Source organism: Amblyomma americanum, chromosome 11 (assembly GCF_052857255.1).
Source record: "Amblyomma americanum isolate KBUSLIRL-KWMA chromosome 11, ASM5285725v1, whole genome shotgun sequence".
Classification (NCBI taxonomy): Eukaryota; Metazoa; Arthropoda; class Arachnida; order Ixodida; family Ixodidae; genus Amblyomma; species Amblyomma americanum.
Window position 1 is genome coordinate 75,397,246 of NC_135507.1, and position 27,697 is coordinate 75,424,942.

The 27,697-nt window shown below is 44.2% G+C and overlaps 2 protein-coding genes across 2 annotated transcripts in view; both read right to left on the bottom strand.

The window, feature by feature from the left end:
- LOC144111094 (uncharacterized) overlaps nt 1-27,697 on the bottom strand; it is a 90,007-nt gene that overhangs the window by 28,263 nt on the left and 34,047 nt on the right. Inside the window, exons 20-27 of the mRNA XM_077644234.1 lie at nt 25,489-25,682; nt 12,732-12,925; nt 9,830-9,959; nt 8,044-8,181; nt 6,111-6,317; nt 4,762-4,970; nt 2,497-2,867; nt 338-462 (exon numbers count right to left, since the gene is read on the bottom strand). Of these exons, the coding sequence (XP_077500360.1) occupies nt 338-462; nt 2,497-2,867; nt 4,762-4,970; nt 6,111-6,317; nt 8,044-8,181; nt 9,830-9,959; nt 12,732-12,925; nt 25,489-25,682 (1,568 nt within the window). The remainder of the gene's footprint in view (nt 1-337; nt 463-2,496; nt 2,868-4,761; nt 4,971-6,110; nt 6,318-8,043; nt 8,182-9,829; nt 9,960-12,731; nt 12,926-25,488; nt 25,683-27,697) is intronic.
- LOC144111097 (alpha-(1,3)-fucosyltransferase 4-like) lies at nt 13,751-17,061 on the bottom strand. The gene is made up of 2 exons (XM_077644237.1): nt 15,129-17,061; nt 13,751-14,511 (listed from the first exon to the last, which is right to left on the bottom strand). Exon 1 carries the CDS (start codon nt 16,853-16,855, stop codon nt 15,638-15,640), a length of 1,218 nt encoding a protein of 405 aa, XP_077500363.1. The 5' UTR covers nt 16,856-17,061; the 3' UTR covers nt 13,751-14,511; nt 15,129-15,637.

A 27,697-nucleotide genomic window follows, 5' to 3' on the forward strand; every position in this document is an offset into this window, starting at 1 on the left:
TTTCCTTCACACTACATATTCTGCCTATACCCATTTCCTCGTCGCTGAACGACTGATGCCACTGTCTCTTTGAATGTTTTAAAGTGAATTTATATAAGCATTCATGCAGAGTATAACTGCCTAAAAACTCGTACCGCACTTCAATGCTACTGCATAATGGTGAAATGAGCTACTCTCACACATACTTTCATCACAAGTTGGCACTTACGATGGGGAATGTGGCAGACACAAAAGGTGACCATCGGTTAGTTCATTCTTAGTTCCCAAGCAAACAAATAAAAAGGCAAATAGATGCATCCATAAGAACACGCAAAGATATACAAGTCACGACACTTACCTTGTCAGCGAACATTGCCTGCTTTGTAAAGGAATGTGCATCCCATCGGCCTATCACAGCAACTTTACCGAGAGATGAACTCAGGTTCATGGATTCGTAGCCAACTGGACCCAGCTCAAAGGTCTCTATCAAGATGCAAGAACAGAAACAGGAATAACCATCATCAATTACCAGCTCCCTACTAGTCACTACAGGTTCTCTACTTATTACGACAAAAGAAAATTATACTTTGCAAATTCAGCTCATACACGAGCCTCCGCCTTCGCCATTTTACAACAGTTTTGAGCTCATATAAAAAGACATTAGTGTCTCAAACAGATGTTTTTTTTTTAAATCTAAGGAGACACTGACATGAAAAAATAGGTTTTAGAAGAAAAACAGCCCTGATGAGAAGAAATTCACTTTGTGCCATGTATGCAGCTGCCGATATAACCAAAAAAGAAACAAGAACAAACAAATGGTCTGTTAATTTACTCCCACACTTGCATTTCAGAGTTCCAGTCTATTATTACCAATTTTAATTCAGAACCATGTCCAGAATAAGCATGAACATCACTGTGAACAATGGCCGCTCTGAAAACAGTATAGTTGCAACATGTTTCAAAACAACCCACAGACTTTAAGATAAAAATATGAGATATTTGAAGGAGAATCTATTTACAGTATAAATGTAGAGTACCCCATATGCAGAACCTATACAGAACAATTTTAGGGACAAACCTCTTGTGAGTTCTACGAAAGAGTGAATGATAAATAGACACAAAAAAGAGAGAAGAGAAGACACACAATTCCGGTTTTGCCTTTCTTGCATGTTTTACTTTTTGCACCTGCTCTTTCATGACATCAAAGCACCAATCGCCTCAGGAGTAAGTACATAAGAGGAAGTCGATGTTTACTCATAAGCATACACTCTTCCTTTGACCTTGACATCGCCTTGATTAATCAGCAGGAAGTGTTGTCATGTCCCAGGGCAGGACATTTGGGGCATTTCATTTAACAAGTCCTCCTGGAGTACTAGCCTTCAAAGTGGCATACCAGTGCTTATCTAGATTGGGTTGAAGCCCAATCAGCAAATTGTTCATGTTTATAGTTGTTAGTGTTTATTTGAGACACTCTTGAAAGAAGTGACTAGTTTCTAGCAACAGCCATGCCATCCCTTACAATAGCAGAAAAGGAGAAACACACTGCAGTGATGGTTTTAGTACTGTATAAGAAAAAACAAATAATTAGGTGCAGTGACCCACTGAAATTCACAACATCAAAACTCAAGTACGGAAGGAGATCAGTGGAACAATAATGTAGTAATGGTTCACCTAAGGAACAAAATAGCACAGAAAAATGGTTGCTTACATTTGCACAACACGCAGAGTTTCAGAAATACAGTCAAAGTTCGTTACAATGGACTCACGCGATCTAGAAGAAAATGCATTTAGAGCATGCTTTATGAAGTGCCATCATTTATGAAAACAAGCTCATGGTGACATTTATGCTTGTTGGGGCTCCATGCATGATACGGAAGTGTGCTCCACCGTGAAGGCTTGCTTGTCAACAGCTCATTACGTGCCACAAATGTGTACTGTAAAGTTGCCCTGGACCAAATTTTACACAAACTTCAGCCCGCTATAGCTGACAGGCAGTTATAACCGGGTCAGCTAAAACCGAAGCATGATGGATTTAAAATGTAAGCAGACCAAACGAAATTAGTGACAGAGTCTGTTATATATGAATATCCATTGTATTCAAATCCACTGTAATGAGCATTGGCCGTACTAATATTTCCAGCAACAGGTGTTCTTACAAATTCTTCTAAACTTACCTGATGAAGTTCCATCGTTTATGAAAACCAGCTATCCGACCACCTGACTGTTTCAGAAGTTGGTAGGAGCCTGCTCCATTCCTACACCTCTATCAGTGCGACTCAACAGCCAAACAACTTTGAGCTCATAGAAGACAGTCTCACTATACAGCTAGTCATTATAAATGCAATGTGGGCACTTTCTGATGGAAAATGCATCCGAATGGCCTTTTTACATGCTTGTCAGGTGGGATGGCTATAAGCCAAGGCATGCGGGGTACTCAATGCCTTTTTAAGACCTTTCGAGTTGCCATAGCTCAAAAGATTTAGAACTTATGGTACAAAATATGGAAGCACGACTCACGGTTCAAGTCGGTATTCAGCACTTCCCACACTGGCGACACTGAGAAGATCGTGAGGGTCACGTACGACTTGGCCGCGCTGGTTTCGTATGTCAGTGGGTCGCAAGTATAAGTAACGTTTGATGAGTACATCCACGGCTGTGAGGTGATGTTGTGTCTGAAGTCCCACGTCAGGCAGGGCTTTGTGGACGTCCTTGCTTGCAGCTTGTACGTGCCGAAAGGGCTGTCCCCTTGATGGATGGTGGAGCGGAAAGCAACTTCGCTGGGCAGGCTACCACTGCCTATGCCTCCCTCTGCTGGATCAACATACTTCCAGAATGTCTCCCACCTGATGTCACTGTTAGGTGAGCCCAGTAACCAATCCATCTCGAACCTGCACAAATAAAGAAGCTGGACATATAATGAAATCCACAACTTTTTGCTCTCTTCCAGTGTTAAGAGGGGACAACAATATAGCTGCATCCACCGCCTGTCCCAAAGTACCAGTTGTCAAATAAAGGTGTCCACAGAGGTTTCTGGAGTGCAGAAACCACAGAAAGTTTTTAATATTCCTGATGCTTGAAGGCACACCCTGACGTTGAAGGTAGTGCTGTGCAGAGCACACCTTTCAGTTTGTGGCTGCATGCTTAAACTGCATGCTTAAACTGTGGGCAATTGCATGTCTCTTGTGACAATAAATTTGATGACATTCCTACTCTGGCATCATGTGATCAAGTTCTGACCAATCAGATGGAGTGCATAACTGTTTTAGGTCACATGACACTGACAAGCTAGATCGCATGAAAACAAATGGGTGATGTTGTAGAACTTACAGTTGTGACCCTCTGCAGTGACAAAACTTTACAGCAAACCCCAGAAAATGCACCTTGTACAGATACCACCATTATGAAAGTTTTACAAGAGGTCTAAGAACAAGCATTACTGCATTCAAAAAGATGCACAATTTTGCAGGTAGGTTTACACACACCATACGAGCACGACATGATGTACGGTGGCCTGCAGGGTCATACATTTTGCACCAAGCTACCCTCTCCTCATATACTTCATGCTTACTGGCCAGAGTTAAACATATTAATTAGCAAAACCAGAAATCAGCCATCTCTTCCTGCCTGTGTGATGATTCTTGCAACAAATTTGACAGAATGTAAAGAACACTGCTTTACAAATATCCGCCAGCAAGAATTTTTTTAATGGGTTTTGTGGAAGCTGAGTTAAAATTTGAATTTATGCGTCTTCGCGCCTTTCTCTCTCCACTCGTCACTTTTTTTGCAAGCTGAATTGTCCGCGCTCCTCCGCCGGCCCCACCTACTCGGTCCCTCCGTCGGGTGCCACCGTGCATGGGAGGAAGTGGGGGAGGGGGCGGAGCTCCCGGCCGCAGCCACGGCAGCTGCGTGACATCAGGAAGAGACGTAATGGCGAACCAATGACAGTCCTTTGCTGCTGACTTAACGAGCGCTGCGTTACGCGTTGCGCGCGGAGTCGGGCGAAAACTCGGCACTGCAGGTCGCCACGAGGCGTGGAAGCGCGAATTTTTAAAATGATATTGTAAATGATCGGTTCACTTTTGAGGTCCTGTACACGGCATGAGCACTCGGTGGCCTGCACTCTGCATAATGAAAGCATATTATAGGCAATCTCAAACACCCTTTTCAGGGACCCTTTAATGATACAACTTCAATAGGTGAGCTTGAGCATAAGATAACAAAGAAACCTGATAGCAGTAGCACAGCTGGGAAATGCCCAACAGTCAGCAAAACAAAAGCTGCAATTTTTTTTGCATCATCATCATCAATAACCCATCATCTTACCTTCCAGAGGATCAGTGGGTACCTGCGCTGTGGAACCTATGTCTTGGGCCCCATCATGGTGTCCGTGATATCATTGCAACCCATGTATAGCTAAGTGCTCAATTTGCACTGTGGGGTTTGCGTTGCAAAGTAAATCTAGATACAGCCCGATCATCAGCGATGTGAACTAAAAAAAAACTAACATTTTCACTGCATTATGTGAGGTTCAAATGAAAAGGTACTCGTTGTTTTAGTGCACTTGATGTTGACGGGGCCAGAAGTCCGAATTAACGAAGTTCCACAGTAGAAGGCTTCGATTTTTACAATGTACTAAAAATTTCATCATTTCGCTGATATCAAAGCTCTCTATGTCCTGAAAATTTTGTGGCCAAGATAAATAGGAGGCGATTTACTGCAGTGTTTCTTTTTAGTGGAAAATACAAGCACTCGTGTGAGCAATAGACAACAGTTAACACTCACCCAGCGGGCAGCAGCGTCATGTTTCCAGTGAGCCGGAGAATAAAAGGTTGGCCACGTTCAGCCCGATGCTGCAGCGCAGCCTCCAGAGCCGTTGTGCCCACTGCCTTTTTGGAGCTGCTGCCCCGAACTGGCTTAGCTGACCACGACAACTTGGTCTTTGTGTGCTTGGCTTCGAACAGATGGCTGGTGCTAGGATGCCACCAAGTGCTCTGGATGAAAACAACAACCGGAAGAGCAGTTTGCACAACCACTGGCCATTGTGGTGGCCAGGGTTGGTGTAATGCACAACGATTCGTTCTCAAATCGATTTCTAAATTCCCCACCCTTTGCCGTTAGCTGAATCAACGACATGCTCTCGGCTTCAGCCAATAATGAAAGCCAAATGCAGAGCATGGCGTCAACTCGTACGCCGGCGTGGATGTATAAGACTGGCCTAGCGTTGTCACCATGGTGTTCAACGTGTGGTGTGTGTGGTGACATAGAACATTACCTCTTGTGCTGTACTTTGTACAACGCACAACGGGCTGGGTTATTCGGATCCCTCAAGAAGGCAGGAGTTCCTCACAGTTCTCTTCAGGACACTGTTTTCCCGCGCGGGAGCCAGTCGAGTAGAAGGGATGCTTCTCGCCTTCTTCTACTTTACCTGCAGGATACGGATTTGGCCTCCACATGGTGACCTCAGGAGTGTCTATTTGGGTTTTTGCGGACAGTGTTTCTGTGATTTCTATTTAAGTGTCGCTACGGTGGAGCAATTGCCGGCAGCAACTGCAAGGCTAATCCCATCGGTAGTTTACGACCACTCAACTCAACTCAACTCGTCCAATGGCAGAGGGTGCAAAACTAAAAAATGAAATAATTGGCTTTTGGGGAAAGGAAATGGCACAGTATCTGTCTCATATATGGGCCAACACCTTGAACCTTAAGGGAAGGGATAAAGGAGGGAGCGAGAGAAGAAAGGAAGAAAGAGGTGCCGTAGTGGAAGGCTCTAGTGGAAGGCTCCGGAATAATTTTGACCACCTGGGGATCTTTAACGTGCACTGAAAAAACGGAATGAAATCGGTTTGAGAATCATTTTCTTATACGACTCAACCTTCAAACTTTCTTTTGCACATCAACCTTAGTCAAGCTGCAACATTTGAGTCAATGCTAGCCAAATTACCTAACTGAAGTAGTCAGATGCATTTTATATATTTTCAGTGTCCTACCTTTCCCTTTGTTAGGACCTTCCTCTCCCTAACCTCCTCCCCTGAGCAGAGTGCCACATCACGAGTATCAACAAAACCTCCGCTCCTCATCAGAGAGCTTTCTCTCTCATCGTCCTTTTGCGGATGCCAAACGGGTGCACTCACAAAGAACCCCCAGTCGGACTGGCGTCTCAGCATCTTCTCACTCAGCAGCAGGAGCTGTCCGTTGACCTGTGTGGTGCTCTTCCGGCGCTCTTCGTCGAACTTGAGTGCCCACGAGTGATGAGACACCGTGAGGTTGTAGTGGGCGCTGCGCTTCGTCACATCACCTTTCATGTGCATCCAGTGCTCCTGAGTGTAGTTGGCGAATGCCTGAGGGGACAGAGAAAGGCCATGGCAGTATGCTGAACACTGGATCCCGGTGTGCATAACGGAAGTATATAATGCACTTATTCCAGTTAATATAACCAAACTTCCAAGCTAATGAAACACAAATTTATAAACTTTTGCAGGAGGCAAATAGCAAGCCCCTCTAAGGATGGCCACAAAGTAAAATGCAGGCCAGCTGCATTTGTGGGAATTTTTGTGACTACATTACGGTAACATTTCGAGCCCTCAGCATGGCGGCGCCGCCACCCTGTGGCTGGTCACGTGGTTCACGTGACCGTGGTGGTGACCATGGTCACATGGTGCGGAGCAGCTGCCGGCGGCGCGGCGCCGTGCCTGATCACGTGGTTGGTCACGTGACCAAGTTCCATTCGGCCAGCTGTAACTATCGCGTCACTCCAGGTTTAACCAGACCGCCAATTTTTTTTTGGACAGTGTGATTGGTTGGGAGATGGAAAGGATGGTCCTATTTGCACCACAGACTTCTTTGGCATCTTTCAGTAAAAAGAAAAGGGGGCTTGGGGTTCACCTTGGTTTTCCTGCGAAAAATTTTTCACCTGGGGAGAATCAGCCACCCTCTACCCCCTTCTCCGCGATTCTGTTCTGTCAACAATAAAGCCAAATGGCTTCCAGTTAAGCAAGTTAAGCAGGTTAGGTAGTGTCACATGGTGGCAAATCAGAGAAATTTTATGAGAACGAATGAGTATAATTAAGAGTGCTCACTTCCATAGGGTCTGTGGTGAAATGCATTAGCACTATCTTTCTGAACATGGAAAAAAGCAGTTTTAATCCCTAGCTCAACATAAGTTTTCTCTTGCTTTATTTACAACACCAAGCATTAAGGGTAACCAAATCATCTACTGCCTCCCCTTGAAATGTGTTACCTTTACGGTTGCATTTTGAGCTGTTTCTGAGCCAAATCTGCATAGAAAAAGCTGCCAGACAAGCTGGGATGCGACACTGGAAGTTAGGGTACTGTGCCAATGAAAGGATGATATTATCCTCCCATTCAAGGGGGACATTTAACATTTAAGGAGGGATGTAGCTTTAGAACTGCAAAAATGGTGAAAACAAAACGGTTTTCTTAAAATCAATGTACCCGCTCGTATGACTTTTTTTCTTACGCTGTCTAGAAGTTTCATTGCTGGAATCTACCGGGAAATACTCGAAAAAATGGTTTTACCAGCCACAGTGGTACTTAAAATAGTTTTAAAAAAAGGCATTTTTTTTTAACTGAGATGTCTTTGCGGCTCCGCAACCGAGCGGTGCTATCTTCAGATCAGCAGAAAGTTTGTTTCTTCATCTTCGAGGCGAACGATGATAGTAAACAGTGCTACATTAGCAGTTGGAATTTGACGTCAACATGGAGCCTCTCAATCTGCAGAGGCATGTACGGTAGTGAACGGAACCTCAAGATGCACAAAGGCGCTGCTTAATTCAATGGCACACCATCTCACCACGTCCCCAGCTTCTGCACTTTGTTACTTTTCCCCTTTCACTGAGTGTAATTCCTATTTGATAGCCAGCTAGTTGCGGCGTGCATACCAGGTATGCTCACCTTTTATGATTAAAACCGAATTTCGATAATTAAATTTGGCGCACCTTTATTGGTTTTTTAAGCTTAGACCTAAAAGTGCAACCCCTTCATGTTACTGAGTAGTAACAATGCAAGACGTTACTGACACCACAAAAAAAGAAAAGCTCTATTTACCAGCAGCCTCTGTGTTGCCTTCTCCAGTTTGGTGAGGTTGACATGTAGGAGGTGTCGAGACCTAGACTCGAGGAAGTAGGTTCTGAGGTCGAGTGACGTCTTTGGAGTTGCAATGTGACCATGCGAAGAGCGCATCACCTGCATGTATAAAAGGAAGGGATCATCATCATCATCAGCCTGACTACGCTCACTGCAGGGCAGAGGCCCCTCCCATGTCTCTCCAATTAACCCCGCCCTTTGCCAGCTGCGCCCTCCGTACGACCTCAAACTTCTTAATCTCATCTGCCCACCTATAACTATCTGCCGTTCCCTGCTACGCTTGCTTTCTCTTGGAATCCACTCTGTTACCCTTAAGGACCAGCGGTTATCTTGCCTTCGCATTTCATGCCCCGCCCAAGCCCATTTCTTTTTCTGGATTTCAACTAGGATGTCACCAACCCAAGTTTGTTCCCTCACCCACTCTGCAAAGGACGACAGAAAAAAAAAAAGGAAAACTGAGAAGAAAACTACAGAACATGACTTTTAGTAGTCAACTGTCTATACTCCAAATTCAAGGGGGCCAAACATTTGTTTCAATTTTGCAGTGTCTGAATTAAGCAGACCTTTTTCAATAGACCTGGGGCCACATTATGCAACTATCAAATCACAAACCTGTCACAAATGAATCGATTAGCCCCGCTCCTATTGGTCGATATGCCCGTCGGTCGGACCAATAGAATCAAAGCTTTGTGACCATTTTGTAAATGTTTTGAGATTGTGACTGGTCTGTAATTCGGCCCCTGATATTATGACATCAAAGCTTGAGCTTGGAAAAAAACAAAAGTTTTTAATTTCATATTGTATCAATGAGGTTTAACTTTACCAGCTTTTCCTGGTCACAGTGCATGCTAGTCAATATTTCAAATAAAACCTCTAACAATATAATCTAAACTGTCTCCACTCCTATTCGCTCTTCTCAGAAAAAAAAAAAGAGATATCTTTCGAATTTGATGGCATGCATGCTTTGCCTTCTTACAGAGACTGAATAAAGCACTACAATTCACTGTATGCAGGAAAGCAAAAAATTATCAGTAAACAGGAACTGGCTTGTCCAGACTCATAACTTTGTTTCCTCATGTGCTCATTCACATCCTAATCTGACACAAAGATTAGTATCTACATTTTTAGTTCATTTCATTAACAATGTGTTTGGCATTGGATATAGCACAGCTTATTTAAAAAATCATCTAGTTAAAGCCAACTTTTGCACAGACCTCACTACACCAACAAATAAATAGCCAACCGCGACAAATGACATTGCCACATGGTAGCAAAAGATGCAGCAAGCAGCCCACTAACTATTAGTACAAGTACTTGTTTTATCTGCTCTGCGGCCGATGCTTGTGATATATTTAACTGACTGGACCGGACTTTTTGCACCTGGACAATGCAAACTCCGGTCCCACATTGATCTTGAATGAACTGGCACCAATATTACTAATGGTGCCAGTTCAACCTATTGGTATCAGCAGTGCTGACATCCATAACAGAATGAAAAGAAAGAGACAGCAAAAGTGACTTTTGTGCAAGGTTTGGACACGAACAAGCCAGGGGTGTATAAAAAAAAATTTGTTCTAACTATCAACCCTGCTTCTTGGTGGCGTATTGGTTAAAGCTGAGTTAAATCTCCAGTAAACGGTTAAACCAAACAGAACGACGTTGACATCAAAACAGCAATTCTAGTACAATCTTGACTAATTGTACACAGGTGGCGAGGCCAGCGCAAATAATTGTCACTAGCACCCACCTTTTGCTTGCCAATAGTTGTAGGTGCTTTCCAGTGGAAGAGGAAATGCACCCATCCACCAGAATCACCTTCAGTGAAGAACTCATCCGTCAAAAATTCTCTCAGCCAAGTCACACTGCTGCCAGGGCCCCTTTAGGAAAAAAAGAAGGAATTAGTGTAGAGCTTCAGCTTCACATTACATGTCTATGGGGAATTTAAGCTTTAGTATTGAACTTGCTAAGTGTTCACGAGCGAAACATAACCATAAGCGTCAGAGGTGTCACTCATGGTGTGCAGGAGGTGTGAACTGTGCCAGGTACAGTGCTGAAAGTGGGTGCAATTACAACATAGAAAGTAAGGGGAGACCATGACAGTGACGCTGCTCTCGCCATTTGAGCCTTTGTGTCTGAAATGTTGCAGGTGCTGACAGAAACATGCTTACTTGCCCATCAATTTCGCATGGTTCGTACTGATATATATGCATTTTAATTCTTCACTGCCCAAGTTATGAATGAATCAGAGAAAAATACCATTACCTTCCCATTATGCTCGCTAATGTGCGCACACTTTAAAGAGCACCACCAAATCTGAGAAATCAGCAACATTACCGTTTGGTCCATTTTGTGTACCAAGTCCGACTTGTGGGAAAGACCAAAACAACACGAAGGCCCTTTGACAGTAAACACTTTTTTATCTAACAAATGTCTTTCTATTTTTCCAGCAAAACTTTCCAGAAAATAAGAGACGAGGAAATGCTTGACGCTGGCTGGAAGTCACACATTTGCTCGCTCAAAGAGACGACATTTTCGTAGCAAAACGCTGCCTCCCGAGATACCGTTGACATCAAACTTTACGTGCAAACTCGATGTAGCAATAAGTAAAAGTATGTCACAAATTTACGACACTGTCTGTTAGTTAATGTGATAAGCTATTGCTTTCATTTCTCGCTATTTAATCCAGTTATTCAGAGTTAATTCATAGTGAATCCAGTAATTCGTACAAGCTACAAAACATTTTCCATGTGTTATTTCTTTATTAGTGCTCTTTTTTTTTTTTTCAATATCACATCCTCATATTCTCTACTTTTTCTTGCATAAAAGAACACGTAAATAAATATATTAGCTAAAAAGGTTTTTCATGTTACCGTTTCATTGAACCATTTGTCATGTCACATGGTACATTGAAATCTTTACACTGAAGCAGGCCATGAAGGGGCAAGTGAGGAGGCTGATGTGCCAGACCATTGTAGGTATTATAGCAGAATACAACATAAAAAAAAAAGAAAACAGCAGAAGGTAACAATGGGCAATGGTCCGTGGCGCCCTGTATTACTGTTCTCCAATCGAAACGATAAATGAAATCAGCCTTTTAATGCTTGACTATATCGAACAAGCCAGAAGCATCAAATTCTGCAGGTTATAATTTTTTCTTGTGAAGAAATTGTGTGCGTTGGTCCTGAATGTGGGCGGCAGCGCTCTACTGCAGACTAAACTTGTATCCAAAAAGAGGTGAAGCAAGCCTCGTCTATGCCAATGAAGACCTCGTAGTAAGCAAAAAGCTACAGCCGTAGCTTGAATTTGGAGTGCAGTGTTTAGCAAACATGAACAAAAAATGACCTGCAACTTGATGAAGAATGAACTAAAGAAAAAAAGGAACCAATGGAGTTCTTTAAACTGCCACTGAACACCTGTGACATAGTGATGGCAACTCTTGTTCTGACACACATTGGCACGAAATCTTCTACCTTACAAGGCAAACAGAAGTGTACTTCTAAAAAAGTCACTAACTTAGCATGCAAAAAAAATATATATACATAAACAGTGCTGCCACTCAAGCCCTTTGATGCTTTGGTAGGCCTGATTCTTTCTGTATATTAACTGACATAAACAAAGGTGTTACTTATCTACCTATCTAAGTGTAATCAATGAAGCAGAAATCCTAATGAACTGAAAGTACTATTGTTTCTTCTTTTATCTATACCAATCGCAAGTCCCATATACTGTGGCACACATTTCAAACTAAGGCAAGAGCTATCAATTACATTCCCTGATATTTTTTACTATAACTTTCTCACAAAGATCCAGATTTAGTTTCTATTTGTCATTAACTTGTTTCTTTTTTTCACACCCCAAACGGAAAGAGATGAATTTAATGCGGGGAAAGAGTGAAAAGACAGCTGGAGCAATGTGTCTATGACATCCTACTCCCCAATGGGGATCACGAAAAGGGAAGTAGGAGGTAGAGAGTGAACGTGGGAGGTGATGATGTCACAAAACAATAGGCCGCACATATGGTGTAAAGCGTCCAAGCCATAACACACATGCGTGCTCATGAAACTTATGTCCCAAAGCTACAACATGGGCTCTCAGAGATAACACACTGGGAGGGTCTTTATGAACTCTGGCTGCCTGAAGAAATATATGCCAAAAATCTCAGCTCATGTCCACCTTTACATTTATACTCCATGAAAAAGTTGCCGAGGTAAAGTATTCAAGTTGCAACCTTGTTCTCAGCACCAAGACGCCACAGCTTTAGAGCGACTAGAATAGATTTCGAGGTAACACAGAGGGAAAAAAAAAACAATAAACAACCGTGGGAAGTCACTCAGTGTTGTCGCTTCGCTTCTTCTTCAGACAAAAGGCCACGGAAAGGTATCTATTTTGTTCATTTACATTTAGTACAAACCCTTCTCAGGCTCACGCATAACTGAATACAATAAAGAAAATAAAAAAATCAGAATGCCGTGAAAAAAAAAAAAAGTTGGTATCATTCTCTTTATCAGCCAGATTGCATCTAGTACAGGGTGAAGGCCTCTCCTAATGCTCTTCAATTATTCGTGTCACACGTTAGCAACCCTATTCCATCAAACTTCCTGATATCTCTTCCCCTATGGAGATATCGAATCACGAGACGAAGTACAAACCTTTCAAAGTTGATCCTCAGCTCTTGCTTGACCCCAGCAGGCTGTGTGTTCACATTCCAAGAAAGCCCATACGTGTTAGAGCCAGTGTGCAGGTTAAGTGACCGTTGCCTCACGCTGACCGTGACCATCTGCGCTCTGGGAATCTTATTGGCTTCCTTCGTTGGCTTTGATCTCTGCTCTTCTTTCGACCGATCCTGCAATAGGCCATCATGTGAATGTATTGCTGACGTCTTGGCATAATTAGTCTCATTATAAGCACAAAATATTCATGAGTGGTATTATTCAGGCGTTTCACCTAAAACTTTCCACAACTATTAAAAACAGGCTTTTTGAGTTAGAAAAGCACTTTTTTCGTCATAGCATTGTCAGCGGTGTGGCACATATGAATACAGCCGACGTGCTAACAAGCCACTGGTTAACTAATATTGAATAGTTAACTTTATAACTATTACTCCTTAATGATTTAGAGGCGTGTAACCCACCATGAATAATATCCATGTCAGTTTTTAGAATTTATAAAACACTATTACACTTGGCGCTGTGACCCAACAAATTCTAGCTACATCACACCAAATTGTATGTGCGCTTTTGAGACACTTACAGGCAAAGCAACTTCTCCAGTGCACGCAACTCATCGAAATAGCCAAAATTTGTTGGGCCACACCGTCGACGCGTTTTCGAAATTCTAAAAACTGATATCGATATTATGGTGGGCGTTTCAATATATAAGGAGCCTAACAGTAAAAAGTTTATTCAACATTAGTTAATCAGCCTGCTAGTTAGCTCGTCTTAGCTGTATTCTGGTGTACTTCACCGCTGACAATGCTATGCTGAAAAAAGAACTTTTCCAACTCAAAATGCCCATTTTTAAAAATTGTGTTAAGTCTTTGGAACATCCTGCATAGGTTTCAAGAAGGAAGTTCACTGGAACTGAAGCACATACCTCAGCAACAACCAGAACATACAGAAAAAAGCAATATCCAATCCAATTTATTTTCAACATCAACATCTACAGATAGTGATGTTGCACACAGTGGACCAAAAGCATCAAAATTAGGCTTGACAGCGTCTACTGATCGCCTACTTGACAGTGACACAGCACTGCAAAAAAACATTTCATACAAACAAAATACTAATCTGAGGTGCAGAAGAGATGCATAGAATAGGCGAGTAACAGTTTACACACCAGAAATCATAACAAAAAAAGCAACAGAATTATCACACTGGAATGCAAATCTATACAAATAGTCGATACATATATAAAAACTATCACACACATGCAGGCCAAAAATATAATAAAATGCGGGAGAACAAATGTATATGTATAGTCAATGATTAAGTAAGTTTGGATATAAAAAGGAACACATAATCAGAAGTCATCCAGTACGAATGAAAGGTTCTTTCGTCTAAATAATTTTCCTTTGGAAGAAAACCATCTATACGAAATATTCCGGTTTAGTGGAAAAATGAAATAAACATTAGCTTCTTTGAGCAAACTGAACCTCTGTACAGGTTCACCAATGTCATGCTACAATGCTACAAAGAGTTCCAAGTGGTGGTGCTAAGGCAATGTCACCACAGCACAGGCCTTGCACTAAGTTGGTTGGACCATAAATGAGCACAGCTGCATGAGCTCTATTAAAAGTATTGCAGCAGCATTGGAAACTAAGCAGCTGGCATTTAGTGCATGCTGCGAGATGAGCTGTTTCATTCAACCATTCATTCATTTCTCATATTTTCCGGCACATAATTCAAACTTGTTCATTTTTCATTGGCATGTCTTATACCCCTGTCACACGGGCACTCTAAAGGCACTTAATGCTCCCTTATGCTCCCAAAGGAGCACTACTTCAAGGGAGTTCGTCCGTGCTACACGGTCGCGGAACGACCTTCACAAGAAGTTTTTAGCGCCCTCATCGGCGAAAAGCGTTATTAAAATTGCAAACCTCACTGCACATGTAAATACAGAAATGTCACATTTTTTTAGTAAACTAGATTTATAACCGTATTATGTTAAAGCAACAAACAACATGGCCGACATGGCGGCATATTTACCGTGTCTACCGTGACGCACGTATATCTGGAACGAGAGTATGGCGTGGTGAACTGCCACAAAACAAATGATCTTATATTTTAAAACACCACTAATCTTATGAAGTGAATTTATAAAATTAAAATTGAACGTTTCTTTTCTCAATTTATTTATGCTGTTAACTCGCTGGGAGAGAGAGTACTCCCTTGAAGCCTCAAAGGACGAACTCGAGCTGCCTTGTTTCGAAGCTCCTTTGAGCTAGGTGTCCTTTGGCGCGTCCGTGTGGCAGCGCGCGTTCGTCCTTAGAGTAATGGAGCATTAGTTCAAAGTACCTTTACAGTGTCCGTGTGACAGGGGTATTATACAATGGTACGACTTGTACCATATTTAGTCACATAAAGAGCGCACTTCCTTTTTCCCAAAAAAATATATCAAAATCTGGAAGTTGCATTCATTATATGGGATAAAACTTTCAGGAAAAAATTTAAGTACAGAAAACTGGATGTCTTGTCCTGCTTTTTGTAATTAGTCCTTGTGCCAAAGTATAGTGCGCCAACTTGAAGATAACAAACCAACTAGCCGCCGTTACAGCATTGCTTGAGTAATCAGGTGCGACCAACGTTCCAAACAAATCTAAACACACTCTCCAGCACAGTTTCTGCGCTTGAGAGCATAGTCCACAACTTCTGTCTTAAGCCAACACGTATATAATTTGCGCAGCAGTCCATGATGCCGTGTGAGGTGAGCACAATTAGAGGTGACTCTGGCAGAGCCTTGAGTATTCAGCTCAAAAACCAACTGCAACAAGTTGCCATTGCTATGATCCTTGTTGTGGCAGATCAAAGAAGCCCTTGATTCACCAGTCATGAACATCTCAATACATGCCTTCTGGCAAAGAAGGCGTTTCCCAGAGAGCGCGGCAAAGCGAACAGAAGCTGTCCTCGTTGGGGACCAGGGTACACGTCCGCTTCCAAAGGAAGTAAGTGTTGTAGGAATCGGGGTTCTTCAGGAGGTGGTTCACGTGAGCGGCCAGTTGGCCGGGCCCTTGCCAGAACTCGGTGCTTACCACCGAATGACCTGGGACGTTCAGCGTTGTGCCGGGCGGGGCGAGCACGATGGGGACGAGGTCGTACTTGAACGTGTTGTAGATGACTTCATAAGCGCTGTGGAAGCAGTCTGGTGTCAAGGTGACCACGATGAATTTGAAGTGTCTGGCGACGTAGCCGATGCACGTGGCTCGGTCCCCGCATAGACCAAGTCCGCAGCGGCGAACGAGATGCACTGCGAGGTTTCCGTGAAAGCCAGTAGCGCTGTTCGGCCGCAACGCAAGCACGTCCGCGTAGCCGTGCTCCTCGCGCTCGCCCACGATCCAGCCGATACCAAGCCTCTCGCGGGGCTCGTGCTTTTGAGACTGTGCGGCGGGCGGCTCGTCTCCGGGAAGAGCGCAGCGCCAGTACGGGACCTGGATACGGGGGCTAGGCAACATAACCACGATGTCCGCGTCCCCGCTGCGGCCCGCAGTCCATTCAATGGGAGGCCCGATCACGTGGAAGGAGGTGTCGTTTGTGAGCTCTTTCCGCGAGATGGCATCCAAGTTCGCTGGCGCCAGGTGGGTCTGAGTCCACAGGGCCCACAGCTGAAACCGAGCGCCACTGGGCGGAACGCCCAGAGCAGCCACCCTATCCGTTTCGAAAACAATGGCGTCACTACGCATGCGCTGGCTGCGCCTGTCCGTGACTTCGCACGGGAAGGAGCCAGAGTAGCCGCCCTCGCAGTGGACGAGTTTCGACGACCGATATTTTTCCGCGATAGGGGAGTCCGGGTCGAGGAGCGGGAGGGGCATCGCGGAGTCCGGGTCGAGGAGCGGGAGGGGCCTAATGGAGCGGTCCCATAGCAGGATGCGCGGATAGGGTTCGTCCCCGGTGCGTTCTCGCCAGAAGAGCCACGCCGGAGACCGGTGCCAGCGCTGCCACATGTCGTAGTAGTAGTAGCAGATGACGGCGAAGAGTGCTACGATGACCATCTTGGGGATTCTCCCTTTCACATAGAGCCACAGGTTGAAGTTCGCGCGTCTCGCCGGCATGGCGAGCATCTCGTATGCTACCCGGTGAACTCGTACCTCTTGTAACAAAAAACGTTTCTTCTAACAGCAAGGCGCCACCGAGCAGGCAGCAGTCTCCATTGTGGTTCAGCTCGAGCCAATGGGCTGGCCCGCACGCTTTCCTTTTGATCCTTCCTCCAGTAGCAAACTCCACCAACCGGCAGCGTGGCCGAAAAAGGCCTAATCGCAGGTGTCATGGCGTCACAACCACATGACCTCGCGCGGGTAATTCAAACACCCCAGTGCGATATCGCACACTTGCTGCGTCAACGCGCGGAACCTGCACGGTGAAAGACAAATTGGCGCTACGTTTATATATGCAAAGCAAAGTAATTGCTCTGACGACCTCGCATATTGCGCGGGTCCACGCGGGACGGAAAGGCAGAGAGAGACCGTTTGACTCAGAACGATTAGAACAATAACAAATATATGCAACAATATTAGATGTTAACGAGTACATGATGCAGAGGCTGGGGTGCCCAGGCTTACATATACTTCTGCGTTGGCGCCGGAGTCTTCGTCAGGAGTGACGGAGGGACTGCGGAGTTGACCTTCGTTCGCTAAGGCACAGCTTCTCCCCCGATGGCCTGGGCGCTTCGGGCCTCCGGAGGACCGCCTGCCAGCTGTGTTGTCTCGGGCCTTCCTCCTCACCGCCCACTGACAGGCTTTTCTCCTTTCTTTCCCGTCCATTCGAGCGATCCTTCTGTCCAAGCTAAAGCATCTCCCTTGGCCTCCTCTCAGCGCCGGCGAGTGCTGCATTCCCCTTCTTCCCCTGCATTTTCTCACTGGCCCGGGCCTCTCTTCTCTAGCTGGCGTCATTGTCATTCTTGCCGGAGGCGAGGGTGGGGGGGGGGGGGGGGGGGGGGTGCATGACCAGTTGAATTCTTAAAGATGAGGGCCAGGCTGCCAACCTTCAGACCTATAATGAGCCTTGGGCCCCGACCCACCAGAGACTCCTAGCATCACACAGTTTTTTGTTCAAGCACGCGGGTCCCCTCAAAGGGAAGATGTCGCTGGAGATAGCGGCCTTCTGAGAATGCACAGCGCGCTGTGCAGATTTGCACACAGGTGCAGAGAGGTTGAAGAGATTATTTTGAAATTGGCTAAACTATACTTTGCAACTTTTAAACACTTGTACACTCGCTAGCCCTCCGAAAAAATGTTCTCTGAACATTTTAGGCCCATATACTGAAGCCACTTTGAGTAGCCTCGCAGCAGTACGATGGGTCCGAAAGCACTCGTTCACTGCATTACATTTTCGCACAACACACTCTGGCAGTCACAACTAGGCGCATCACAGATAAAGATAAACTAAGCAGTCACACAGATAAAAGCATGAAGCCCAACACCCAAGCCTCACTCTTTAGTCCAAACTGGATGACATAAACATATTACGATATTTACAAAGGAGCTCCCACATGGGTTACCAGTGCGGCAGCATTGCGTGCTTCATCTTCCAACAATGCATGAAATAGATCAGGTGCCATTCCTGCCATAACCTGTGGCACCCGTTGGACAAATGCAGGAGAGGACGTTTCCAGCGAGCTATCTGCATGCTTTGTCTAGTGCCGTCCCCATCTAAATCTTGGCTTTCACCTCGCTTATTTGGCGAATACTGGGCTGGTGTCAACTTGAGGCGATTCGCATGTGTCGCACTGATGACGCGTTGGTTTAGATCTCGGATTTTAAAGGCTGCTGAAGAGGTATAACAAATATGAAGTACTGAGAGGCATTTAGAAAGGAATAATGGTGCCAAGGCTTACTTTCGGAAATGCAGTTCTGTGCTTAAGGGCAGAAGTTCAGTCGGGATTAGAAGTAAATCAGAGAGCCATTGGATGATTAGCACTAGGTGCCCACGGGAAAACCACAAACGAGGCCGTACAGGGGAATATGGGCTGGGCAGCGTTCGAAGCACGGGAAGCTCAGAGTAAAATACTATACGAAGGATGCCTGAGGAAACTGGACGATAACAGGTGGGCAGCTAAGGTATTAAAATACCTGTACAGAAAGAGTGTTTACTGACAGTGGCGGAAACGAACTAGAAAGCTGACCAGTAAGTTTGCCAGGCACGAGGACGGAGAAAGACAGAGCATTAAAGGGCAGGTTAAAAACGCGGAAGGTATAAATTGGATAAATTTAATGGAAAGGAAGCAGAGTGTAGAACTATATCGATACTAGAAAAGGCAGATCAAGAAGGAAGCATTTTATGACAACTCAAGAGGCAGTGCGCTACTCTTTGAAGCTAGGTCAGGGTGTCTTAGAATGCGCAGCTACAGAAAAAAATTTAAGGAAGAAGATGACACATGTGCTGTGTGTGGTAAATCTGTAGAAACAATGGAACACCTCATCCTAAAATGCGATGGTATCCATCCTGATGTCGATGCAGGTGCAGTCACTTTCACTGAGCCGCTAGGTTTTAGAGATAACAATAGTAATGTAAAAAAATATGCCGTAGAAATTAGCAAAAAGCGATTGGAAGATTGGTGGCTCAAAAGCAGAGAGGTGAAATAAGGTTATAAGTGTAGGATTTAAAATGTATTTGAAGTAAATGGCGAAAGTATAGACCGACTTATAAGACCGTTAAAGAAATATAAAGAAAAATCTTCCATCCATCCATCCATTGCATCCATTTGTGGAGAAATTGGGGCCATAATCCCCTCCCCCCTGCCAGAAGAAGCCATAGATCATAGCCTAGAGTCACGGCCTCCTTTATACTTTCCGTGCTAGTGCGTATATATTTGTGTGAAATATGCATTTGAAATAGTTCACTGTAGGTGCTCTGCAGTGAGAGTTGACATACCCCTGCCTCTGCCTCAATTTCAGGTGGGTATTGTTGCAGGCTAGTTGGTTCGAGATGAAAAAAGAGCGCAGACATAACACAATAAAGGTGAACGACACAGGCGCTGACTAACAACTGGAGTTTATTTGAAGGTGCACACACAATATGTATACTTGAGGTAATCAGCTGAGTCAACATCAAGGGCGGTGTAAAGGGCCAAATAAAAGCTGTAAAATTCATAAAAGTGATAAAATTCAACAAGGTGCAATGGTTTTAGATTGCGAGATGAGTGACAGGTGTAAAAAAGGCATGGGGCAAATGATGGAGGCTGAATCCTGAATCTCACGGTCTAAAAATGTGGTAGAAAGTTTAACGAAAAACGTGGCTAAAAGATTAGGTGATGGTGCTAACACAAACTGTTAGATGAGAGGCAAGGTGAGTACTTCTTCAGTATAACCAGAACAGCGCGCACTAAGACACGGACATGAAGGGAGACACGACACACACGAGCGCTGACCGAGACGGTGTTCACTGGGGCCTTGCAACGCAGTAGCGCATCAACTCCTTCAGACACGCACCTATCTGATTCTGCCGCCGGTGCCAACCTGGACACCTGCCTCACCAGGCTCAGAAGTTCTGCGGGCGACCTTCTGGGTTCCGTGGCGTACTTCGGCCCCTGGGAGAGAACACGACGCACTTCCGTAGGCAGCGACACGTTCCCTGCAGTGTGGATGACATTCTCTGTCATGTGCTTCTTTCTGGCCAGTGATGCACGTAGCTGGAAAAGGGTTTGGTGCCACAGGAAGTCAGCCGTTGCGTTCACTAAATCCGAAAACTCTTTCCATTTCTTCTTTCTATGTGGTGGGGCTTCGGTTCTTTGCAGCAGAAGAAAAAGACTGCGCCTGTAAAACCGAGCTTGTCTATTCCATTCAGCCTTCAGGATGTGGCAAATTCTTGAGCAATGGCCTTGCGAAGGCAGGAATCCTCCAAACAGCTGCAGAACGTACGTTGGAACACGTTTTTCTTTGACGAGAAAAGCCAATGATCGTGCGTTGCATACAGCGACAGCAATGTAGGTGACGAGAATACATGGATGGACGGACATACAGTGAATAGGGCCCGATGTACTAGAAATGAAATTCGTTAAAACAGATGCTTGGGCGAGTTGGTAACTCATTATAACCAGAACAGCGCGCACTAAGACACGGACACGAAGGGAGACACGACACACACGAGCGCTTCTCGTCAAAGAAAAACGTGTTCCAACGTACGTTCTGCAGCTGTTTGGAGGATTCCTGCCTTCGCAAGGCCATTGCTCAAGAATTTGCCACATCCTGAAGGCTGAATGGAATAGACAAGCTCGGTTTTACAGGCGCAGTCTTTTTCTTCTGCTGCAAAGAACCGAAGCCTCACCACATAGAAAGAAGAAATGGAAAGAGTTTTCGGATTTAGCGAACGCAACAGCTGACTTCCTGTGGCACCAAACCCTTTTCCAGCTACGCGCACCACCGGCCAGAAAGAAGCACACGACAGAGAATGTCATCCACACCGCAGGGAACGTGTCGCTGCCTACGGAAGTGCGTCGTGTTCTCTCCCAGGGGCCGAAGTACGCCACGGAACCCAAAAGGTCGCCCGCAGAACTTCTGAGCCTGGTGAGGCAGGTGTCCAGGTTGGCACCGGCGGCAGAATCAGATAGGGGCGTGTCTGAAGGAGTTGATGCGCTACTGCGTTGCAAGGCCCCAGTGAACACCGTCTCGGTCAGCGCTCGTATGTGTTGTGTCTTCCTTCGTGTCTGTGTCTTAGTGCGCGCTGTTCTGGTTATAATGAGTTACCAACTCGCCCAAGCATCTGTTTTAACGTACTTCTTCAGATAGGTTGTGTTTTTTGTAAGCAGGTCAATGGATGGGCTTCTGACACATGTGGTGCCACCATTTCAAGTGAGGTAGGGTTCATGTATCTTTTGTTGTGAGTTTGCAGGGATAGCTTCTTAAAGTCTTCGTCGTGTCCAGGGCTAGCAGGCAAGAGCGCTCTCCACAGTGAACAGGCAAAATACTGCCTCTGCCTGTCTTGAACGGTCTGGATTGTTCCCGCAGGTACTCGTTGACGCGTCTTCCTGTTTCTTCAACGTAGGACACTCCACATGATAGTGGTACCTCGTAGACGACCATGGTCATACATAGATTCATGAATCATAGTCTGTGCTTTATTGTGCACGTGCCTTTTAGCTGATAGACTTGGCTGACTTCTTTGTAGAGACCTCCTAATCTGTTGCCCGTTGAAAAAGCTAAAGCTTCACGAACTCCCAATTTCCCAGTGATCTTCTTGATTCTGTAGCTGGTCTTGTATACATACGGAAAAACCGCTGTTACTTATTGCGATGCTTTTGGCTGAGTTCTTTCAGCAGTTTTTTCCGCTAAAGTTGCCAGGAGCGACTTGGGGAAGCCTGCTTCTGTCAACCGCTGTACTTGCATCTGGAAGCTGATTGGGGCACAGTGGGTACACAATCATTGAAGAGTTTCTTAGAATGGGTGTGGCGATGCTGCGCTTTCAGACAGCACCCTCTGAGATGTATTGCTTGCTAAGCTCTGCCGCTATCCACTGGCCTGGCCCATTACATAGGAAAACCTCTGCTCACTATTTTCATGGCGAAATGCGTGCACACAGGTGCAGAGAGTTTTAAGAGATTATTTTGAAATTGGCTAAACTATACTTTGCAACTTTTAAACACTTGCACAATCAGATCAAGTTTAAACTTGAGCATGCATGTGCTATATTTTTCTACTTTGTGGTCAGATCCTCCTTTGAAATCAATTTATGCATATACACTTTGCTAGACCCTTTAGGCAAAGACTTTAGTTACACTAACTGTACACAGTAGCTGAAAGTACACTGGAAAATTTTTTTTTTTTTCCCATGGGCGCTGTTTGCATTCCATTCTGGCCTGATAGTGCATAGTTCTCTCAGCCTGTAATCATCAATGTGTTTATTTATCTTTGGATACTATTCTTAGTTATTTTCAAACTTCTTATGTTCTTACTTAACATGAAAACTGCCTTAGCTTTGCACAGTCCTGTGCACAAAGATACTGTCTCGGTTGTGGTCACATTCATTCAAACCTAGGCACAGGACGTCACTTCAGTCTAATCATCTGCTGGTTGCCAAGATTAAAAAACGCGATTATTAAAACAAGAGCAAACACAGAAAAAAATTTCTGGTGGCTTACCATTGCTAACCATGAAATACTGTGCGAAAGCAAGTTTTTTGCAGGTGGACAACAATGCCACATACATGAAAGCACGATTGAAAGCGCGTTTCCTTTCCTTTTGTGACTTGCACCCAGATGGAAGTTGATGAAGACGACGATGTGCTGCACACAGCGCGACAGTGTGCTGCAGTTTAGCCTGAGGCATGATCAGCTGTGGTAGTAGCATAGTGCTTTCGTGCAGTGGCCAGCGAAGCTGATCTGCTCGCACCGCAGCGGGTTCGAAAGCATCGCGGCAATATTTATTTTATTTCTATAGGCTGGACAAGGTCAGCCTCAATCAAAGTTTAATTTATTTCCTGGCGTTTCCTGCGTCATGTGACTATCTTCTGAGGCTTCATCACACACCGGCATTTTCCAGGTTATGAGACCAACAGCGCTTTCGCGTTAAAAATACAAGATTAAAAATCGACAAGGCTGAAAAAAACAAAGCCAAGCAGCCTTGTACAAATTCTTTTTGAAAGTCTCACACAGCCATTCTGCTTGGGGGTTACCTGTGTTTCTGTGCATGTGCCAGTGGAAAGAGTGATGCCCTCATTTGTGTTTTAGTGAATCTGATGCAACCTGACAGACCACCCAGCACCACTTGCAGTGCTGAAGCCACATGGCTCATGTTATTCGAATGAACCTGAACCATCCTGCTGAAATGTTATGCTCCAGAAAAAAATGCAGTCGCGTCAACAAATGCTAGCAGGCACTGATAAAATTGTGTCACGCAAAAGTATTGCAGAAAGTGGTTTGTGGACGATGCAGCCCCAGAACATTACACACATTCTTTTCCCCCCTAAAGCTTATAGCTATTCAGCAACATTTTTCCCTTGGAAGGAGCTTCGAGCATTACGTATGGCAGTGCAGACAAATATTGCAGGAAATGTCTTGTGAATGTTGCTCAACCAATAATTACTGCCTACACATAGTGCCCTCTCCTTATGAGGCAGTTTTCCCATTGAGCTGAAGGCTCATTGCAAATTCTAAACTTCTTAAGCACCAGCAATGACAACTTCAGCTCTTGACTGCTATGTGCTTCTATGCACTGGACTGAGCTGGGGCAATTTACACAAGCAGTGAAGTGGATGCCAGTTTCAGCCAGATTACAAAACGAATGGTTCACTCTTTTAAAGCGAGAGTGTTAGTACCCCATGTCAAAAATATTGTACGGCATCAAGGTCGACGTTGGTGACCGTTGGAAGCCTTGCAGCCGGAGCAACTGGCAACTTTGGCAACCTGCGCGGGCCACATAGGTCATGTGACCTTGTGGCATCATCACAACCTGCCCATTGGATTGTGAGCAAACTGCCCACCGTGGAATGTAGTAGTTAAAATAAATTAATGACTGGTCATGAGAGGTTGCTCAGGAAGAGAAATTTGGGTCACAGAAGCCCCACCGGCGGCAGCACATGCCAGTGCAGGGCAATGGCGGCGCATTACTTAGCCACTGCACCACTGAGCCAGCAGTGATATGAGGAATCCCAGGAATCTATGAATGTAAAGTAAAGAATGACCAATTCTGCATATATTGGCATTAGCACATTAATGAAATTGCGTCATACTCTCAAGACGGAGCTTAACTGGTCTTAGAAAAAAATTTTTATTAATGAAGTCACAATTATGAAGTCTTCAGGGAACATGTATTTTTGCATGCTGATTCCAAATATGGAATTGAATTTAATGTACAACAAGTCCTTGTGGACTTGACGCAATATGTTATGTAACTTTTTGTCGATAGGTTTAACGAAATTTTGCTGCAGGGAACTTGCTAGAATGTATTCCGTCCGCTTGTCTTGACAACAAGCTATGCAATAAGGGTACAATTATTATCCTGCCTATCACAGAAGTTGAGTTACTGGGTTTTGAACTTTGTACTTCACAAACGGGAAGAAAAATTTGTCTTCCTGTTTCTGAAGTGAGAACTTCAAAATTTTATAACTCAACTTCTATGGCAGCCAGGATGGTAATCTTAGCTTTATTGCATAGCTTAATGTCAAAGGAAACCAATGGCATGCATTCTAGCAAGTTCCCTGCAGCAGGATTTCTTGAAAGCTCTCCACAAAAAGTTACATAACATATTGCATAAGTGCTCAAGAAATTGTTGCACATGAAATTAAATTCCATATTTGGAATCAGCACGCAAAAATACATGTTCCCCGAAGATTTCATAACTGTGACTTCATTAATGAAAATGTTTTCCTCAGACCCCCCTCTTTTTTTTTCTTTTTTTTTTCACACCAGATCTACCAGGTGGCAACCAATGTAGTTGCCTCAAGTTTCAAATTTCTGGTGAGGTGACTGAAGTGTGCATTAATTTTTTACTGGGGCTATGCAAGTTTAGTCGTGCCTTTGCATTGTAAAAAGTTGCAAGCAAAAAAAGATGCTAATTCTATTAGAAATTTGCCACACCAAATGAATTTTATGCTTGAAAATATTCAATAAAACTGTAGCAGACATCTCGGAACTACGTGATAGATCCAATAATTGCACAAGTGCCTGTCTCATTTAGAACTTTCATAAACTTACACTGAATTCAGAATTTTGATAGACTAAGGAGAAGTGAGGCTTGTGTTGTTTTGTTCTGTGCCTTCTCACCTCATAGGTCAAAACAAGTTGCTGTCCGGGCCCATATCCAAGAATGTACTCGGTCGCTACAGCATTGCTGCCGTCTTGTCCATCAGTTGTCTTCTTCCTCATTGATGCTTTCAAGAAGGGTGCATCAGGGACAAACATCTCAAACCAGCCATTGCCTTTATCCTGGAGAGTCAGTTGGTTTTTCACAGCTGTACCTGAGGACATAAAATGATGAACAAGACATTTGACACTTTTTCTAGCTTAGGTAAATGTCCCAATGACGGTTCAGCTGTATTTATTCACAGTAAACGCACACAGATAAACGAGCATTGCAAAAACTTGACATCAAGGTGCAATGGCTATTGCATGAGTATTTTGTTCAAATCTCAGTTTCCAGTGCTAGTATATAAATAATAAATTATTACTGAAAAACAAACAAGCAAACAAATACATGCCTACACACATTTTGGTTGACTGCAGGTGTAGTCTACACATGCCTAGCAGTCATTAGTTGCGCACCATTTATTGTTATGCAAAGAAGAAATCGGGAGGTTAGCTCGGCTTCTTTGCCTGGTTAAGTAACTCGGCTGTATTTTTTTACCTACATACCACTGCAACATTCCATTAGGGCTTCAACTCTTACACAAACCTGTATGTTAACTGTCTAATACACAAAGTGTTAAGACACATGCTACTGATTTAAATTTCCCACTCAAAACTTTCTTCCACAGCCTCAAAAGCAAACATATCCTTTAGTTCGTTACAGTGTTCACTTCAGTTTTGTTGAACTGAAAATCTTTCAATGCTGTCACTCATGTCTTCTTGTTAATGTTTTCACAATTCTTTGGGAAACTGAAGAGGGACACTAACAGAGACAAGCAGATTACTCTTTGAGAACACTTCTCGCATTTTGTCTCCACAAAAGGGCGACTGCACTGCTGAGAAAACCGCAAAGTCCGTGATTTCCTCCATCATTTACGTGTTCACACAGTGCAAGCAGTATTATGTCATTTGTAAGACGTGCAACTCTCTGAAGCACTCGGTGAATCAGAGGAAACAAATGGAAATGCATGAAGCTGCTTGCCCTGCCAATCAGACAGCCGTTCGATACAAATAAAAATACAAATAGCGAATACCTTTATTTCAACATCATATGCGATGTTAGGGGTGTGCTCCCAACCTACTGGAAGAAAGCGGCAGCAACAGAGTACAAAAAAAAAAAGAAAAATTATATGCGTAGATGGACATTCGTGCAAAGATTTCTAGCAATGATCAAAATTAAATATTAACAACTCAAATAACGTGAATGTACACTCAGAATAACAATACATAAACACGCATTTTTAAGGAAAATGAAAGAAACGGAAAACCTACTCAGAACGCAGCAGACCAAAGTGTGTAGCCAGATCTTGAAGACCCGCTATGCAAATCAAGAAAGTTAGGAATTTGAAAACAAAGCACCTGATGGCTGTACTTTGTTTGAAAAGCTCGTACATACCTGATATCGCTGCTTTTTGTTGAGTAACTGTTATTATTATGCTGTAAGCTAGCCAGATCGTCAAAAAAAGTCATTTCTCAGACTTCACTCATAGCACTTATTGAACACTATGTTAGAGTTTAGTCCCCGCTGTTATTTTCAATTACTGAAAAAAAGAGGTCAGCTATGAGCAGAAAACGAAAAGTTTGCAATAATACAGACAGCTTCTTTCTGTATTTTGTGTGAGCGATATTTCTGCTTGGAAATGTTGTTCGGGCCCACACCAGCTGATGTTAGGAAAGGTTATCAGCAGATTGTGCCTCCATGCTGTTTGCTGTTTTCTCAAGAAACGATGGCCTCATGGGTCAGAAACACTGCCAATGACCCCGGGAGCTTGTGTTTGGCTTCCACTTCAGAAGTTGCTGTGCACGGTGGCGTCATGCAGACTGCCCGGGCGGCATGCAAACCAAGCGAAACCTGGCACTCTTGTATCTTGCAGCACTCGCCGCTCTATTTTCCTCCTATTTCGATGGCACGTGCCCGTCAAAAGGTGTTGTATAAGGAAGCAATGAGCCAACTGCGGCTGGCGAAGAAGTAATTCGATTGGGGCATTGTTACCGAGAAATTTAGAGTGTGTCACTAGATTTTTTGTTGCTCTGATGTAATTTTTTGGTTTATCCAGGCTGTTTTCTCACTAAAAACAACTTATGTGCAATTTTGGGACACTAACTGCTTGATCTAGCGGGGCTTGAC